Source organism: Excalfactoria chinensis, chromosome 9 (assembly GCF_039878825.1).
Source record: "Excalfactoria chinensis isolate bCotChi1 chromosome 9, bCotChi1.hap2, whole genome shotgun sequence".
NCBI lineage: Eukaryota > Metazoa > Chordata > Aves > Galliformes > Phasianidae > Excalfactoria > Excalfactoria chinensis.
Genome location: NC_092833.1, coordinates 11,532,227 through 11,552,607, shown reverse-complemented (window position 1 = coordinate 11,552,607; position 20,381 = coordinate 11,532,227). Strand labels below are relative to the sequence as shown.

General features: G+C 42.8%; 1 protein-coding gene across 4 annotated transcripts in view; it reads right to left on the bottom strand.

Annotated features, from left to right (window-relative positions):
- Positions 1 to 209: 209 nt before the first annotated feature.
- Positions 210 to 20,381, bottom strand: part of ARMC9 (armadillo repeat containing 9) — a 56,816-nt gene continuing 36,644 nt past the window's right edge. For all 4 annotated transcript variants that reach the window (XM_072344732.1, XM_072344731.1, XM_072344733.1 and 1 more), the window contains 7 exons: positions 19,837 to 19,892; positions 15,337 to 15,441; positions 14,545 to 14,660; positions 11,263 to 11,387; positions 8,295 to 8,424; positions 4,505 to 4,677; positions 210 to 1,973 (listed from right to left, as the gene is read on the bottom strand). In XM_072344732.1, coding sequence (XP_072200833.1) covers positions 1,951 to 1,973; positions 4,505 to 4,677; positions 8,295 to 8,424; positions 11,263 to 11,387; positions 14,545 to 14,660; positions 15,337 to 15,441; positions 19,837 to 19,892 — 728 coding nt within the window. In that variant the 3' untranslated portion in view covers positions 210 to 1,950. The remainder of the gene's footprint in view (positions 1,974 to 4,504; positions 4,678 to 8,294; positions 8,425 to 11,262; positions 11,388 to 14,544; positions 14,661 to 15,336; positions 15,442 to 19,836; positions 19,893 to 20,381) is intronic.

Genomic DNA, 20,381 nt, shown 5'->3' with positions numbered 1-20,381 from the left:
CTGGCAGCAACCTCTGCAAGGCACGCAGCAACCTTTAAGAGGGAGGTGCAGAATTTGCTGTGCGTGTGTCACCTACCTTCATCCTGGGACCTCCCAACCCCCAGCGGAGTGTCCCGCTAACAAAGGCAGAACCAACACTTCACAGCTTCAAAACCTCCGACCGGCACGGCAGGGCCTTTTTGTGAACACAGAAAAGGAGGACAACGATCTTTTGTCAGGTTCTCATGCCATTGCTCAGCCCATCCTTTATTTCAAAGCTCACACACAGCTCTTCTCAACTCTTTGGCAAATGGAGTTTCTCAAGCATTAGTACAAAAAATGGTCTCTCCAGTGTGAAACTCAGCGCTGCTGTGAAATAAACCTCAGCTCAGCTGCTCTATGCACCTACAGATGCAGATGAGCATGCATAGCACTTCAGTGTGAACAGCTGGGCCGCTGATATCACATGCTGCAAGAAAAAAGACAGCTTTGCAGAGGAAAAAGCAAAGCTGCCTACTATGCAAATCCACTGGGTGAGTTTTTATGGCTGCTTTCTATTGCTGCCTTTTGGGAACTGAGGGACATTCTTCCATTAATTGTGTTAATCACCTTGGAGAGGAGGTGGGTCAATCTAAGCACAAATCAAGAGCTTTCCTGTGATTTATCTACCAGGGAGATCTGCAGGACAGGGGTGATTAGCTGCCTACCATCACTTTATGTCCTATGCAGCCGGGTGTTAAAGTAACACCCACACTCTGCCTGCTTTGCGTGAGCCCTGTGGACTGAGTTTCATATCAATATGATCCGATTTCAGACTGTAGGATGTCTTTACCTTCAAGAGATCCTAAGTCCAATTTGAAGGAGGTGAGAGGAACTCGTGTGTTGGATACCCCTCTGTCAGACAGCGACATGGCATCACTGGTCTCATGGCAATCACACCAAGAGAGGAAATGGCCTTGGCTATTCAGTTGCCACCACACACCAGGAGGAGCAATTCGAGGTCTCATCACAGAGGAGCTTTCTTCCGGCCATGATTGCTGGCTTTACTCTTTGCTCTCAATGGGGAGGTAATTGCCATTATTGGAGTTGTTTGACCTTTTGGGCTGAGTTCATCCTGTTTGTTTCTCAAGGTGGAACTCCAACACAAAAGATTCAACTTATCCCTTCTTGTACCTACCTAAAAGCATTTGCTTTTTAAGTCCATTTAAAACTAACACATGTGCTTCCTCCCATGCTTTACAGCTTCAGTGGCAGCCAAGTTCCAACGTAAAGTACATATGAATAGGAGTAACGACTACAGATAAACCTGCTGATCAGATCCCCAGAGGTGAGCGTGATTGGTGCAGTGTTCTGGCACACAGCTTTACAACTGCCACGCATTGGTGAAATACTTTCCAGTCTTTGATGTTCAAATGCAGACCTCACTCTACACACAGCTGCTCCAGGCAGTGAGGCTCTACACATACAGGTAACGCTTTCCCTCCTAGTGCTGATCCCTTGAACCCAGACATCCCCATGCTCATTTACAAAAGCATGATTAAAAAAGACAACAGAGCAAGTTACAGGCAAGCAATACCTAAACAAGACAGCTTGTTGGCTAGCTTCCTGTGCTGAGCCCTACACACCATTTTGAAAGGCCATTTACTCTGACACAGAAAGCAGAGAGCAAGAGACTTTTCTGGAGGCAGCAATGTCACTTTAAACTATCAGAGACGCTGGGACTATATCCATCTACTGTATCAGCTGTGGGCAGCTGATGAGACCTCGGATTGTAACAAGGTCCTTGTCTTAGCCAGCTTTAGAGACGACAGCAGATGCAGCCCATCAGATAATCCCTGAATCACCGTGCAAGGCGTGCGCCGTGCAGTGTTAATAACCTCTTCTCAGTGGGTCGCCAGTAAAGCTCATTACAGGAAGCTGGCTCTGTCCTTCGGCAATGTGACAGGTGATTCTCGAGGAAAGAAACTGTTCTCACTTCCTGGACGACTGGCTGCCTGCAGGAAAATAGAGAGAGCTTGTCAGCTGAAAGCAGGATTTATCAGAGGGCAAGAGCTGCCTGAGAGGAACTCGACAGTTCCACAGTCACCAGAGAGAACATACACAGAGGCACCTTAATCACTTAAAAAATGCAGAAAGTGTTTATGGCAACAACTTGTCAGGGGACACCGACACAATGCCTGGAGCAGCAGGAAGCCACCCACCAGTGCCCAGTCACATCCTTGTTCCTTCAGTACAGATTTTTGTTCCACTCCAGTTCCACCATGCCCTGGGCACAGCTTGGTACAGTGCACACATCCCTCCTTTTTGGCTTGCCCTTAAGAGGTGCTTGGAACAGAAGCAGAGTAAAGCACAAGGTAGATTAAATCATTCAGCCATGTGTACACGGAGCACATAAAGTGCAACTGAAAAACTCCACATTTGGAGATCCGCTCTGTGTTCCAGCCGGGCTGCCAGCCCTGCACCAGCCAGGAAGAGGAGTCAGCAGAAAGCCCCAGCATGGCTGGTGGTGTCTGGAGGAGCTCCGTTTTGCTGCAAGGTGCAGCTTTGGCACCCTGCTAACAGCAGGCTCCATCTCAGGCAGGATCCTGGCCCCAGGGCTAGAGCTGCACTGAGTACCTGTGCTTCCTCTGCATTCCTCAGGCATTCCATACGCCCTTCACACTCCAGTCCAGCTAGTTCAGCTAGGTTTGTGTAAAAGCAACTCATCTCCAGCAAGAACACCTAAACTAAATACTAAAAGAAAGCTAAAACTGTGTCTCTAAAGTAAGTAATCACATCAAGTAAGTGTGACCAGAAACTCTTATTTTGCACATTGTGCCCTGAACTTGTCCTGCAGAATTCCACAGAAATCCACCAAATAAAAACAGTCTTCCAGGGAGACACATTATATACACGGAGCTCTGATTAAAACTCCTTTAACACGACTTCAAAATCAGCTGCATTATATATTGTGCTGCTGGGAAAGGAGCTTACTCCATATCCCTACAAGAGCAGCATATATATCTCACATCTTTCACAGCACACAAGCATCCTGAAGTGAAAAGCTCTAAAAAGAAACTAGAATAAGGATTCGGGCGACTTTTGGTGCATACACCCATACTGTGCTTTTCCCTTTTGCAGTAAAGCCTTTCCTCTAACAGATTAGTGACTCTGGAAAATGAAACAGGAACCGAAATGAACAGACTGCTGGCCACTAGCTCCACACAAACACAGTCAGTACTTCTATCACAGGAAATGGAGAGCATTGATGTCAGGGGTAAAACACAGTGCATACACAGCAAAAGTAAAGCGGAACGAGCTGGCAGTATTACCTAAGCATGGGACCATTCAGGCAAGAACTCAACACATCAAAACCACTCTTAGCCACCAGGGACATTCCCTTCCATTGCCCCACCTGTACTCCCTGAAAGAGACGTGCCCTCCCTGCACATACACCGTGTAAAGCAGCAATGAATGAGCAGCACAGAGGACATAGGAAGTTCTTCCCTTCTCTTTTCTATGTTATTTCAGTCCCCTGTGTTTCATTTTCCTTACCTGTAGCGGGACGTTAATGATAAGCACATATCTCATATTTCTTGGGCAGGGCACGAGGCATTCAGAGCTACCCCGTTGTCCTGAAATGCTTGAAGGTAACAGTTTCAGCTGTAAGTGGAGCTGCTGTTACCATCACTCAATTTCTCATGATACCTTTGGAATAGGAAGCTGCAGAGCATAGCTCCTTCCAGCTTTAATTGCTCCTGGCCCCAAGAGCATGCTATCTGCACTCCAGAGAAAAGGCTTATATTTGTCACTCAAGAATGCACCATCACACTTCCCCCCCCTCCCCAACACCCACAGCTTACACACCCTCTGCATCTCCATACACTGTTGCATGAGTATCTGAGACCAGCATTTCTACTTCACTGGGCTGACACTGACAGGCCTGAAGCATGCTTCCTTCTCCCCCCTCCAACCTCAGGTCACCGCCCTCCTCTCTTCTGAGCCCACTGCAATCTATCGCTGCTTGCATTTCTTCAGGAAGCGAATCATCCAGATGGTTCTTAAATGTGAGTCTCCAGCAGAAGGATGACTGCCACAAGCAGCACGCCATGCCTGGCTGCCTGCTAACATCTGGTCTGCATTCAGTGGCAGCGTAGACACACCCAGGGACCCAAACTGAAGAACGTTAGACAAGTTATACAGCAGAGTGAACAAGTGTCTAAAGAAAAGGAGACAGTAATGACATCCAGAGAATGTCTAATATGAGACTAGAAGTTTCCCCCCCCATACTTTGGAGAAATTGGGCCACTTTTCTCCACCCAGAGACAGGAAAAAGCGTGTCTCTGTTCACATGACAGTCTGGAAATAGGAGCAGCGTTCAGCAGGATATAATTTCATGGCTGCGCATCCTGCAGATGACAAGTACAATGTCATACACTCCTGGCACACTCACAGCACACGACTTCATTCCTGGAGAGCTCCTGCAGAGCTCCCTCCTTCCCCACCCCAAGTGCTGACAAGCAGAATAGTGACTGTTTCCACTTACTCTGTCTGCTCCTTGTGGATGATCCTGAGGAGCTGGGACGGCTTGTTTGTTGGGGTCCAGACTGAGAGAACTGGGGGGCAATGGTTGGGATCTTTCCCTTCCTGGGGCTGGCACTGTATATTTCAGGAGTGCGAGGGATCTTAGGTTTGCTGGTAAAGGCTGAAGAAAACTCGCTGTAGAACAGGGGAAAAGGTTAGCAATGCATGGAGAGAAACATACGCACAGTGAGCCTGCAACCAGGTGAAAGCAAGTGACAGCATGTCAGCCCACCCCTAATTCAGGGAGGCTATCAAATGGAGAGGAAGGTGGCACTGCAGGCACTGCCCCGGGGCATGCATCCACCACAGCCCCCAGCTCTATGGATGTATGTATATAGTATATATACAATAGCTCACTTCTATTCAAACCTGTTCTTTAGACAACAAGGTTGAACCTGTTCAGCTAAGTCCATCACAAGCAAGTAGCAGACACTCAGTTTGTTTTGTCCAGATCGTTTTCTATTACCTTTATCTTACACAGACTCATTCAGAGGTGCAAAATCTATATAGGGATGCATAGGGATGCATCCTTGTAGGCCACAGCACTGACAGACACAGAGCCATGTTGGCTCCCAGCTGTGACAAGGTTCATAGATCTCCCAAAAGTCTTTGTCAGAAGCACAAAAAGCTGCGGTGGCATCTCTGAAATAAACTCCCTAAGCACACAGGTACCACACTCACACTGAGAACACCGCTGTGATCTCATATTCTGCACATGCTGCAAGAATACCAGTCTTTAGGATTTAGTCCATAACTACAGGAGGACACGCTGTCCTTTCCTGTCCTTAGCATAAATATATTGGTATACAAAAAGTGAAAGCTACCAGGAAATATAAGTTTGTAACATAATTTCGAATCTATATTCACATTGGTTCTGGTGAGGCAATTTTCTCTTAAGGGGAGAAAAGATTAAAGCGAAATAACAGCTTCATGAAGAAGCACATTGCATTAAAAGGAAATAAAAGCAGAGTCGAAGTAAGAGATCCATAAAAGTGCCATCGAAAGGAAGGTGATTAAAATGTTATTTGGAACGTGGCAGTGTTATTAGCTCCATCAAAAGAACCTTTGTGAGCACCACAGAGGGTGATTAGGGGATTTTGAAGACATTTAATCCCTCCCCCCCTCCCGGGAACACTGCTGAGTCAATGATCAGCCATTCCACTCCTTGCTTCACCTTGCGGGGAGATCTGGCAGCCCTTGCTTCTTTATATTTGACGCAGCATTAACTGTCTGCATTTTGCATTCATATGTGTTAACTATTAGGGACAGACACCAACTCGTTTCCTCAGAGCCACCTCTGCAGCCCTTCACCTTCCACTGAGTATGACAAGTATTAAACTTGCACCATTTCAAAAGAGGAGGTGGCAGATGGCAGCAAAACAAAGCCAAATCCCAAAGATGGGCTAGATTCACCCTGAGCTGTGAATCACAGCTTTAAATGTCTCCCTCCATCAAACAGTTTCATTGTTATGGCTTGTTTGCAGCTTTATCCACTCAGGCTCAAGAGCTGCATTTCAATACAGTTGTGGTATCTTATGTGGACTAAGATACGTTAACACAGATGAAACAGCAAGACCCAACAGCAGTATTTGAGCTATAAATAAGATTCTTCATTATTTGGAACCACAAAATGCTTTGAGTTGGAAGGGACATTTAAGATCACCTAGTTCCAAACCCCCTGCTATAGGCAGGGACACCTTCCTCTAGACTAGGTTGCTCAAAGCCCCATGATCAAAATGCAGCAGAGAACAACAGTGCAGAAGCAGCTGCCAGTCTGGCTTGCATCACTTGCAGCCATTTGTTCCTACAGAAACACAGTAACTGTGATAGACATGCCACTAGTAGGGCAGCTCAGACTGATTTACTGCAAATGTAACTGTGCAGATCTCTCTGCGGTTAAATTCCCAATTTACACTGCTCAGGGAAGAGGAGAAATACTAGTAGCGACCTCAGCATCTCCACGAGTCAGCCTTCCTTTTCTCATACAGAACTTTTCTGGATGGTCTCAGTATGTCTGTAGTAGGAAGGAGGCACCTCTGGCAGCTGACATATGACCAAAGCAAGGATTAATTAATTCGCCCTGCTTTGCAAGCACATGAAAGTACGCTTCCAAGGAGGACAGGACAAAAGGAAGAACAAAAAGGCTGGTCTAGCTATTGCAACACCAACATATCAACAAGAGACCCTGACACAGAAAACCCTATGTTCTGCTCAGACTGTGAATGGCTGCGTTCCAATATCTGTAAATTGAGGCTGCTTTTGTAAATACCAATCACTGTATGCACGGTGAGGAAGCATGAGATGAAGAGATATTACCTCCTCCTGCAGTACTGCATCCGTTTGGTTAGAAATATTACTGAGATTTAGACACACTTTTATGCAGAAATATTCAAGATTATTGAGGACATATCTATTTAACACCGGATAATGACTGCAGGGAAGCACAGCCTCTCACTGAGGGCAAGATACTCCCTATTTATCATCTCTTGCAAGCTGAAGCCTGAGAAATAACCTCCCACCATCCACCAAAGCACAAAACAAACCATTTGGTCTCCACATTCTCATGGTCTGTCCCTTATTTGTAGGTAAGTGCTCAGCTACTGTTAAGAGAAGCAGCACAGAAGTAAAACTAGTAATGCTGGGATAGTGTGACTGTTCAGCAATTACTGATTGACAGCAATAATTTGTTGACAGTCTATTATTTCTCAGATCTCACCATGGAAGCAGCACAATTGGAATATGTTTATATATATATATATATATGTATATATATATATAAGCATCTGTACACCAGAAAGAAACAAAGCTCTAAGCAAACAACTCAGTCCTCAGGAGTGCTGGAGCTTTAACAGACGTGGGTAATTAAGCCCCTCTGAAAAATCTGACCTGAGAAGAGTCGGTAAAACCTTTAACACATCTCCACCCATTCTGTGTTTTACTTTTGGAATCTATTTGCTTTTAACATTTCTATACTCTCACTGTTTAAAACTTGGCCCAATCAAATTAGCTTTAGGAAAAAGCCGTTAACGTCTGAAGGACACATGCAGGTCCTGAAAAACTTCGGTAAATCTTGGTCCAATTCCTAATGAATTCCTACCTCTCGGCCAGGATATAACATCACTGTCCTCCATATGACAAAAACCTCAGAGAGGGCTCAATGTACGAGCAGGAGGAGAGCAAGACCTTTCTGCTTTTAACAGAAACTGTTTCAAGACGAAGTCAAAACCCTCTGCAGGGAGAGCCTGTAATATTGACTTCCTTGCTCTTCCTATGTAGGAAATAAACCACCAGGGACTGTGGTCAGCAATGCCAGCTACTCAGCGTGTTTAAACACAGCATATCCACTTAAATACTTAATTTCTCTTCTGAACATTAACTCCTGCTCTCCTTTCATAGCTACACCTCTTTCTTTACTATTCCAATCATTTTTCATGGGGTACAGTAGAGTCATCTAAGGAAGCAATCAGGAAGTTTTACTTGCAGAAAACCAGGCTGTGCATACATGTGATGTTCATTAGTAACATCTTGCTTGAGGTTTCTCCCATTCTGGACCAGATGCTTAGAAATTGAACGGCTGCCTTTGGCACTGCTAAGGGTATTTTGTTTGGCGAGCACTACCACAGCTGTCTCAGACCAGACTACATCATACATCAAATGACTTCACAGATTGTCTTCACAGCAGCATGGAATTAGCTGGTAAATCCCCTCGGGTTCCCCTCACACTCTTAGATACTCATCTGGATAAATCATACCTATGAGACTGCCCATTCACTTTGTCGTGGGTGAAGTCGGTAGACCGGGAAGACAAGATATCACCAGCTTCGACGCTTCGGTCCATCCTACGGCCTGATGAGAATATTTTAGATGGCTTTGTTTCAATTGCTGTTTTAAAAGGAAACACAATTCAGTGAGGAATTCTTAACAGTTTGCTAGAAACACAATCAAGTAGCTGCATGAAAGAAAGGCTGAGATAAAAGCAGGCTACTGAGTTACTGTCACAGAGAGCTCTACAGCTCATCAGCTGAGCCAGGCTAACTGCATGTGTGCATGCTTCTAGCCCTTTACAACTGCAAAGTAAAATATGCTTGGATCCTTTTCAAAGCAGCTTTACTTTGCATTTGTGATGGGCTAGGAGCAAGCAGACCACCAGCTAACATAAATCAGCTAATAACTGATAGCCTACTAAAGTCACAGGAAGGCAACCACCTGCATTGGTCTGTCCATATCCACAGCAACAGGCAGCCCACAGCAGGCAAAAAAGAAGTGTTTAGAACACCTCTGTCAGAACTGAGGTCTATTACATTTGTTCAATAAACGTCACCTTCTGCCTTATGGTAATGTGAAACAGAAGGGCAGTCAGCTTGCTGAGAAACAAGAGTACCAAGATGTGCAAGTCCAATAGGAGGGCAGGAAAATTCCTAGCTCCATTCCTCTGCATTCCTCCCATGCCTGGGACAGATTGCCCTCCTGTTTATTTGCTCACATGCTGACAGGGATACAGTTCGGGCTCCTCTCAGGCAAGAACTTGGCTACCCAGTACACAATCTGTCTGGGATTCACTGTAAGTGTAATAAGATGACCAAGGTTCATCGTTAGTCCACAAGCTTTCTGCTTGTAGGAGGCAAAAGTGGAAATAAAATAACAATAACAACAAAAAAGAGTCAGAATTACTATTATAGACTCATTTCCAAACTGATAACACGGGAAGATGGTCCCAGACAGAATCAGAAAAAGGAGAAAGCAACACAAGAACAGGTGAGTAGATCCAGGCGCAGTGAACACAGAAAACAGGAGAGGTTTCTTGATGTTAAGTTTTGTTTCCTTGAGACGTGACCTTTTTGATATCAACCATTCACATAAAGCCTTTATTTTATTCTTTTCACTCTTGGTCTTTTATTATTCACTTCACGACTGGAACACGTGGATGGAACTGTGAAAACCAAAGCATTTGTGTGATGCTGAAAAACGCACACTCTGAAGTGAGCAGCTTCCTGATCCTCAAGAGCTCATTAAATTGCGTATTCTATTTCACAGCAATGACATTTGACCAAGCATTGTGAGAGCCTTTACAAGCAGTACAATCTAGTTATCTTCCTAGCTAGCAAACTTTTTCAGAGGATACAAAAAAAGTTCAGAAAATATGAGGACATTAAAGTTGGCAGCATTTTCTTCAGCGGGAAAGCATTAAATCCATTCTCTCCTTCAAAAATTAGCATTTGCTTTGCTGACTTGCTCAGATTCCCTGTGTAAGCCTCCCCACAAATCTCTACAAGCAATCCACCAGACAGCATCAGCAGCACAGATAAGGAGACAGAGGTCAGTGAATGCATTTCACTGGCAAGATATTATCAAGACGTGGTTCAGAAGGCACGCTGGCTCCTGGTGGCTGTGTAATGCCTTGGAAATGGCATCCAAAGGAGAGCTGAATCTACAAAACAGCAACTAGCAGCACATTTTGTACCTGCTTTGGTTTATTTCCTTTACAAAGCATACGTACAACTCGGTTTCTTTTCCTTCTTTACAGGGAAGCTGTCAAACCAGCAAGCTGCTGGCCAGCTGACCTCCCTGTAGAGCAGGTTTTTGCTACACTGAGCATGCTACTGCATAAAACAAGGCTAAGGGACAGCAGCTCTCACTCCTGCACAACAGCAAGAACCCAAATGCCCAGCTCAAACAGGAGCTTCATCTGCTTCTATTGTGGCCTTTCAGCACGTTATATTTATCAGCTCTAGGCATTATGCAAATGGATTCCTGTCTGCAAGACCCTGGTTACTTTTCTCAGAATCTTTTTCATTTCCTCTAGGAAATGCAAAAAACAAGAAGGGAGAAAAAAAAGCTACGTTATTTCTTGACTGCTTCAAAGCATATTTTTCAGTAAAGGCAGGCTTTTGTCTGAACTTATTGGTAATTCTGTACTAGATGTGCTGCAACATCCTTTATTTAAGTTTGCAGAACATTTTGCCTTAAAACTCTAATTGGAAATGACAGTGAAACCCTGCAAACAGGTTGGAACAGTCACATCAGGAGTTGCATGATCCTGTGGATATTAGATCAGAAGAAGAATTTCAGAAGCCTATAACTTCTTAAACTCCGTCACACGCTTCTGAGCTCTCAGGTCCAGCTGAGTGTGCACCGATTTCAGCACAAGTTGCAAGGACAGAATCTTTAGCAGCATCACCCACAATGCAGCTACACAGCACAGAGTTTCCCATCCTCCACAAGCTTTTATGGTCGCAGTTGCAAAATGAAGTAGATAACTGCAGCTGCCTTGACTTTTGTAGAGGTCTGGCCAATGGAGCCCGCAGGTGCCAGCACACAGTAGTTCATTTAGATCTAAACAAGGATATATTTGATCAAGTGAGTGGCTTTGCCTGTTGGGAAGTGCACTGTATATGGGCTGCGGCTCTTTCCCTAGGCAGAGGATGTCATGGAGTGAAAGAAAATCCACTTAGCGTGTTGGAAGCCCTGGGTATGATCCCTGACCCTTCCACAGGAAGGGAGATGGAGAGAGGCAGTGGAGACCATTAGTGTCTGCTGAGCGCACATCACCTGCAGCTGTTCATTCAGTTGGAGCTGAATGTGGTCCCAAGGTCACACAGGTTGCCCCAAACAGAGGGCATGCTCCAAGGCTACATTAAAAATAACAGCTAAAAAACCTACAACACACGTTGGGCCCTAAATGCTTGCCCCAGTCAAGACAGACACCAACAATTTCCTTACATGAAGAGGAAGCGCAGAGGTCAGCAATGCCGGAGCCACTCCCAGCACAGAGAGGAGGAGAACCACTCAGCACAGACTGGGGTTTTTCATCCCTATCGTGACAAGAAATGGTATCGTTTTCTGGCCTAGAGGAGAAAGGAGAAGGCAGGGCGATGAATATTTGCAGTTACCTGAGCATAAGTTCTATTTCCTTCAAATTGCCTGTAATACAAGAAATTAAAACAAGTGTTTTTCATATAGCAAAATAGTGCCAAGGCCATAATTTAACTGCACAACTGTAGCTTCCCCAGACCAGCTGATGTTGGACGTATTTGGAAGGAACATTTTTTCCTACAGCAATAAAGAGCCAAGGAAAGGAAACTGTACCTCCTTACAGTCTGGAGACCCAAAATACCCGCATGACACTTAAAAAAAAATCCTGCAGCAGTAGTAGCAGCTCTCAGCTTTTTCCTTCATTTAAGTTCTGCTCCTGAATATGACGAGGATCTCACTTTATAGAGAGCAATATGCAACACTCATTTAAAGGAGGTAGGGTGTAGAACTGTAGATTTCCTGAGTTAGGTGGATCAATGAGAAATCTAAGCAGCTGAAGACAAGAAAATGAACAAGATTGCTTGTTAATAAGCAATAAAACCCAGGAGAAGTGAGAAGGGTGTAAAAACCATGAAAAGAAACGGGCAGACGCAGAAAGTTTCCTTGCCCAATAGCAGGTTAAGGCAATTAGGTTACATTTCTAGTTAGAAAGGGAGCATTCCAAGGAGGCAGTTAATGATTTCACAGCTAAACCAGTTTCTAAGGAAACAGCTAGCAGAATATTAAGTAGCTCAGTCCCCCTCCAGTGATCTCAGCAGTGAGACTTCGGAGAGGAGGGAAAGGAAAAAAAGCAGCCTTGCAGTATTTCCTGGCTCCCCATAAAGCAAGAGCTTGTCCATACAGGGATCCCATGACAATTCATCTGAAATAACCAGAGACTTGTCTGTGCCAGGAAGTCAGAGAAAAAACAGCATGGAATATCAGCTCCATGTGCAGTAGCTCTTCTGCATTGATTTTCTGTGTGAATACTCCTATTCAGCACCAGAAAACCCCCTCTTCTTTTTTTGAGGTATGAACCAACAACTCAGAGATACATTATAGTACCTCCATTGACAGCATTCTCTTTCATCATGTTTTAAAGATGGAATATGCTGCATTGAGTCTCTCAAATATTTTCTGCAGAGTCAAACGTTTCAGGTAATTCCAATTAATTGTCCCAGATTGCTCCTATGTAAATGTGCTACACAAGAGAGTAGGAAGTGACACCTTACATGCCATTTCATCTGATGGGAATGTGAGGCACCTAAACCATTTAAAATATGAAATACATCCACTTCAGATATTGCTTTCAAATTAAGGCAGATAAGATTTCACAACTTGTATTGTCGCGCTCTTGCAAGGCTTCCTATTTGACTATTTCTCATTCTAGTATGTCAATTCTTATTAGAATTAGAAAGGCATGAAGCCACCAAAGTGTATCCATTTCTGAACAAAATCTAGTTCAAGTGTGCTCATTTAATGCCATTTTATTGCACACAAATGTGTAGAAAAGTGGCTTTATTCTGCAGTGACCTGAAGCTGCATTACAGAGGCTGGGGAGGTGTTGATAAGGAGGTTCATGTTTTGATACAACACAGCACCAGCATCACTTGGGTAATCCCAGGACACTGTTAAGCAAACATGGTACCCAGGTAGATGGTGCAAAAAAAAAAGGAGGCATTTGATCATTTTGAGAGATTCCTGATAATAAATTGTAATGCACTACACTACATCAGGAAATAACAACTATTTCCCCTGATTTGACCTGTTTTTTTCCCTTTGGAAAGTCACTTCATCTTCACGTGCCTGTTTTCCACTCCACTTCTAAAGCAGGAATGTAATGATCAAGACACTCCAGTAGTAATTAATATTTCCTCTTGAAAAATACTTTCTAATACTTTCTAAATATACCAAATGTGAAGCAGGGCTACGTTAACAGCTGGTGCTGCAGTCAGTCCAGTTCTTCTAGTCCGCTCTGGGAAAAATACCATGCAGGGGAAGTGGGACCTTGAACACAGACCCCACGATGATGTGGCACTGTATTTAATCAGTTTAGACTTCTAAGGCACGCAGCTGTTTTGCAGGACTGCAGAAAAAAAGATAAACTAATCTCTACGCTACTGATACAAGTTTGTTTAAATTAGATGGTGTTTTCTTCACACACACTCTCTCTTAATATACAGGACAAGGGAGAGGACTTGCCAAAGCTCTGCACACTGAGATGGTACAAAAGCTGATGACTGAGAAATGACACCAACTCCAAATCAGCATCCAGGTTACACCATGCAGAAGCAGGCTCCATACTCAAACACAGGTCATTCTTTCCAGGCTAGCAGTCAGAAAAAAATAAATAAATCAAGACTGTGCAAGACAAATTCTGATCTGCATCAGCCAAGGCAGAAAAAGAACCTTTGGATGTGTGTGTTTCATCCACTTTCTCTATTTGTTTATTTACTTATTTACTTATGAGATGTTTCCTGAACTCTTTTCATCCCCAAATCTCCTATGTTACACTTGTCCATTTTGAGACCCTGGTTACATAAATCAATATAATCCCATTTGAAAAGAAGTGTTTCTGGTGAAGCAGGAGGGCTCTGAGTCAGATCACTTGCTTGTTCGAATGCTGCTGCAAGATAGTAGTGGGAATGAACACAGGCAAGATAAAGTGGGAATCACTCCCCATCCACAACAGCAAGCTTAGGTCAGACTCAGCTACGCATGTGCAACTACTGCCCACATCAGTCTTCTGTTGTCTGTATGGACCCTCCACACTAAAATGTGAAAGAAATGTATTTTAAAACACAGAAAATACAAATGTGGAAGCAAAAAGCAGCAGAGGGATGACATGGGAAGGTCTTTAGAATTCTGAGCTGATACAATCCCAGGCATTTTACACACTCCATTCCAGCTACAAACAGAATACACTGCAAGAAGAAGAAAGGATTATGAATGCAAGGAATATAACGCAACTTTAAATCAAACTGATCAGTAAACATTTGTTCAGCTTGTTAAATTACATGACGTCAGCCAACGGATGTTTCTCTGCCTGCAGCAATCTCCGTTCTACTTTGAAGTGATCTTTAAAGAATGACAACAGCAATGCGCTTCCAAGTACGGAGATTTTATTGATCTGGGAGTGGGAAGCATTTGCTCGTTTTTGAAGATGTTTTTAAGAATAAAATCAACTTTGTCTCATGCGTTTCAACTTACGTTGGGTACACAGATCTGTGATAACCTGGTGTCACAGGTCTCTGGAGGGGCTCGTCTATACTCTGATGGACGCCGGGAAACAGCTTCCTCTTGGTTTTTGGAGTATGAGTCATTATCTGAGACATGGGTAATAAAGAAATGGAAAAACAAAGAGAAGACAGTGGGAAGAAACGTAACTGGAGCCACTCAAGGCATTCTATATAAATGTAACATTGAAGACAAGTTGTGATTCAGTGCCATGACGTATAGCCCCCTGGGATCAGTATGGGATCCATGATATCTTATCTCAGGTCATCTCAATCACCACCATAACCTGACTGTGGACTCTGAGATTCAGAAGGTAGTCTCATTTAACCCAAACTTGTCGCAGCATAATAAATGGCATTCATGCCAACTTCAAGCTTTTTTACTTAATGGCTTTTTGGTGCTTGAGGTTAAGACATACAATACTTGATCTGGCCAGCAATATTCCAGCATTAACTTGCTCAGCACTTGGCTTTGTGTGTCACAATCACTGATCTAGCACTAGAACCCCACGCTGCCTTCAGTTTCTTATTAAGCTGCAGCCTGACCACCTCTCATGAAGGGGTAACTACTGTTCCCAAACTTACGCTACTTCTGAACTACAGCTAAGAAAAACAGTGAAAGGTGTGGACTGCTATGCAGGTAGAACCTATCCTTTAAAATAACAAATTGAAGACAGAATGATAATAGAAGGCAATGAAACTGCTGAAACTAAACACTTAACCCAGCAAATTCACTTAGTTCAGGATGGTGCGAAGTGGTACTCACTCCCAAGTATTCAGTTGTCAACAGCTTCTCTCCTGTAAGCTCCCCCAGTTGAGGCTGTAAAACCTCATCTTTGTCCAGGTCAGCCTCCATGATGTCATGGTCTTCCTGCAACAGCAACACGCACATTATTTGAGCACAGGTTCCAAGGAAGTTTTCATTTCCAATTGACTTTTCACTTCAGTAGTCACTTAAATGGTATGTACTTTACAGATAGTACTGCACATGTAAATTGTAATGTACAGTTAATTTCTTTCAAAAAGGCAGACACCCAGATACAAGCTCACCTAAGCTTCTGATATAATCAGAAACTCGAGGATCTTCAGAGAAGAAAGATCAACCCCTCCCCCCAAAAATTATCCAGCAGAAAGCATGGTCTGCATTTCAAAAGTTGTCATCCTTCAAATTTCCAGCCTCAAAGAATTATTCCTTGGCTTAAGAAAGGCTCTTTCCCTAACAAGCAGCTGCTATGAAGTTTGTAGTTTGTACAGATCTGGTCATACATCCAACTTAGTTATGCAGCATAGATTGAAAAATGTAGCCTGATGCTGTTTCTCAGCCACAATGGAGCCTTCCTTCCTCCCCCCTCCCCTGCACCCCCAACTACAATTATTTTCCCTGTATGAATTAAATATTAAGTTTTTCGTAAGCACTACTGAGACACCAGATTGTTAAGATAAGGTTGTACAGGACCTCAGGGAAATGTTCCATCTGCCTTCCTCTCCCAAGGAAAGATATGTTACAATCAGAAGTTGGTAGGTGTGGGAAATAAGCCAGACAATGAAAAAACACAGATAAACACCTGTAAACTGCCCAACAACCATCTGTATCAAACAAGACAGAAAGACAGCACATATGCTGTGCCTAAGCACAAAAAAAAAAGCTATAAAGACGAACTTTATAAATAGTTTGCTGGGAGCTTTTTAGACGGCATGACAATGCAGCATCAACAGCAAACTGTTTTCTTCAAGAATGTTTGACAGAAGTCTTGCTCATTACACAAAAAAGACAGGCCATCACCCTGATCTTCCATACAGCTTTTTCCTACATGTTGTATTTAACTTTGCTTCACAGACTGGCTTGGTGTGCCTAGTTCTCACCTCACCTACTGCGCTGGGTGACATGTTTCGTCACCTGGAAAACTCTGGGTTCTGGTTCCTGGGAAGGGTCTCCCTGCCAACCTTGCTCCACAACCTTGCTGCAACCTTGCTTTCACAGATGTACCATCCCCACATTGTTGATATAACACTACTGGTGCCCAGTTCACTGCTGTAGCAGACACTGGAAGCAAAGTTCTTTATCATAATCATAGAATTGTTAAGGTTGGAGACAACCCCTAAGATCATCTAGTCCAATCATCAACCAACACGATGCAATGAATCCCACATACACTGCAATGAGATTCGAGTTATAGAGCAAATATTCAACTATTTAGGGAAAGTTTTGTGTTAACTATTTTTCACTAAATAACAATAATATTAACAAACACAGAATGAAAAAAAAACAATGAATACAAAAAAAGAAGAAGTAGCAGCCCTATTTCAGTTGCATATTGATGGGTTCTTTGCTTTTTTGCTTTCTTTTGTATTTTTGGGGAGGGGAGGTGGTGGCAGTGATGAAATGGTTAGCTAGGTTTTCTTTTCCCCCACCATTTTCGTATCAGACCTTCTGTAGTTCTGAATGGTCCTGTGTCTCTTAGCTGCATCTCTAACAAATGATTTACGGTGCCTGGAGAAAGCAGTTATTACCACAAGATCTGTTCAAAGCCAAAAGAATCGAACAACTCTAAATTAGACGCAGGCAAAAGTGAAATAAACAAAAACAGCAACACAAGAAACCAGGAAAGGTAATAGCAACAGCATGGAGATGCTTTGCGTGCTCTTGGAAACAATAAAAGAGGAGGTAAAAATTGGATAAAAGACTCATTTTGCTGATTCTTAAGTTGTGAGGGTATAAAAATCGGTATGGAGCAAATCATCAACATACCAGCAGGTCATTTGAATGTATGTCACTAAATTGTCAATATATGGCCATATACTCACATTTGTCTGCAGTAGTTTTTAAGCATTACATCAAGACAAGACTTTTGCCAAAGCCTTCCAAAACTTTCTGCTGTCAGATCACAATACCAGATGTTATCACAGGGCCCCAAAGAACAATAACTCCCAGCATTTCCAAAATACAAAAGGGCCTCAAGCGTTGAGGCAGTGAGACAACAAATCTTCCTTTGCTTAGTTAAGAACACAACAACATTATGAGTTTCATATACCCTTTCGCTGCCATGCTGTTTGCATACTATGTTTTCTAAGTATAGAGACTAACAAAGCAGGCCTACATGTAACAGAACAGAATTACAGCTCCCAGCAGCAATGAGGATTGTAGAACTCACCACAATCAACATTATGTTGGTAGCAGTTGTAGAATTGCCCAAATCTTGAGTTTTTCTTTTGAACATAATAGCAAAGCTAATGCAAAACTGAAATCAGGCACTTCTTTGTTTCAAAAGCCTATTGTTAATTTTTGAGTAAAACAAGGAGTGACCGAGGCCTGTTATAATCACATGATGGTTCAGTGGTAAAAACACATCCCAAATTGATTTGACCTAGAGCCTTGGCTGGGATGGTGAACAGCAGCAACTTGTCCAAGGGACACAACTGAACAGGAGAAATCTTTTCATTCCCAAGAGCAGCAGAAAAATCAATCAATCAGTCAATGAAAACATGCAGTGCTACCATACAATCCGAAGCTACAGCTTTCATGAAGGGCCTCCTTATCTCTGTGCTTTCACAACAGATCACAGTAGCCTTCAAATATGTGCACCAGTATTCAAGGGAAAATATCACAACCTTGGATCCTTGCAAAACACTGAAGACACCCAAAACCCTGGAATGTCAGTTAAAGGGTGCAAAGCAGTGTAATGAATGAAAGAAAGTTCTAATATTAATCCCTGGAAAGGCCACCTGCACATCAAGCACTGATTTCAGGTTGGAGGAATGGGAAGAACAGATTGCTGAAAACTCACTTCAGAACAGCAGGAGGTGAAACAATGACAACTATCTGATTAGAAAAAAAACACAGTGCAGTTTACCGAAGCCATTCAGGAGAGAGACAGCTGACTTAACTAAAATTTCCACATAGCCCTAAACCTACGAGTGCCACACAGCTCTAAAATCAGGGGAAGGCATCACAACAAAAAATCTAAATAATGCAAAAAATAGTAATATAAAGAAAAAAGATTACACGGCTTTACTGGACGTTGGCAGATCCCGCAGAGCGCTGAGCTCAGGGCTGGCTGGGAGCACACCACACCTTTTACAATATATTTACATTTTTCTCTGTTTTCACAATGTATCGGGTTCAAAGTACGTTTGAAAAATGCTCAACATCCTGCAGCAGCAGCAGGGCAATTTCTGAAGTGTAACAGGATTGTCACTGTTCATTAGTATTAATGTGCAACAAGTTAGCAAACACTGACACAACAAGCTCGGACTTACACTCCTGTCAGTCCAGGCCAAAATCTCACTCTGTCTGTAAACTCAGTTTTCAGTAAAAATGTTCCCCATTCATATTTATAATACAAGAACGTTTAGTAGAGATCACTGGCTCTCAATGTCACCGACTTCTTTGGTGTGAATACATGTGGTTCAAACACTATTCCAAGGTTCTATGGAAAGACTTCTTGAGAAGTGCCGTATAATAGATTTCACTCAGATGCAGCTCCCAGTGTAAGCTGCCCATACAGCACTTCTTCAAATCCTCCTTCCCATGCACTTATACAGCAACGTAGCAATTGTAGGTAAATGCAATCTGACCTCCTTGCTATGGGATCATGAAATAACAAACACAATGCATGCTTCCAAACCTGGGATCCTATTACTCCTCCATAGGCAGCTTCTTAAAAAATGCTGAAGTAAAATCATCAATACAAAAAATGCTTATTAAAAGACTTGGAAATACACAGCTAAGCAGCTTTCACTATCGTACCATTTCTGATACTTCCTATCTTCATTTTTTTCCCTCACTTTATGGCACTTCTTTGCAAACGTGGAATTACGGTTTTCCCTCACAACATACAACTTATTGCACACATTTGTGCCTAAAGGAGCTGTCACACAACAATCAGGCAATGACACCTCAAAAGAAAAAGCCAAAAACGTAATCAATCTTTCCATAAAGTATTCTGGTGATATACCAGGCCGTGTGCTTCCTTTGAAAGTGAGACTTCTACTGCTATGATAACTCATCTCCTTACTTATTGCAAGTTATGATCTTTCATTTATCGCAGAGGTGCAGACATATCAAAATAAAAGAGTAGGACTTAAAATGGAGAAAATGGAATGGAAATGGATTGAATTTTCTTGTTTAATATACCCTGGCGATCAAATAGAATGAAACAAAACCACATCAATGGAATAAACAAGATCTGGCTTATTGATAAGGATACTTTCTATCTAGAGGATGAAGGATTTCTCTAAAAGATTTCAAAGGGCCTTCATGACTTACCTCGTCCTCTTCTTCCTCTTCATCATCAGACACGATATTGTCATTTAATGGCTCTTCTAGTAAGAAGAAAAATGAAACTATGTAAGAGCTCACATCCAGCTTAACAGAATCTCTTGTCTCTCTTTTGGAGCAATATGATTCAGCTTGCTTCTCTTACAGATGTGTCATTTTTTTTCAGGACGTCTATTGGAAGCGTTTGCCCCTATAAGGCACACTAGAAATCAATTCTTACCCAGGAAAAAAAGGCAGGAACAGAAACACTCTGGAATGGTGCTTCTCTCACATCCCACAGCGGTGCCCCAGCATATTTTCTGATGAGATGTATGAATCTAAGTGTTCACTTGCAAAGCTGTCAATTTTTCAACTAACTTTTAGTGAAGATTTAGTGAAGAAGTGTTCTCTACAAGCACTTCATTGCTACACTGTTCACAAATAAAAATATAGATTTGTATAGAATACCTACTGTAACCTCTGCAATACAGAGGGACACAGAACACCAAAACACCATTAAACATAAAACACAAAAAATCAACAGCAACAAGCAA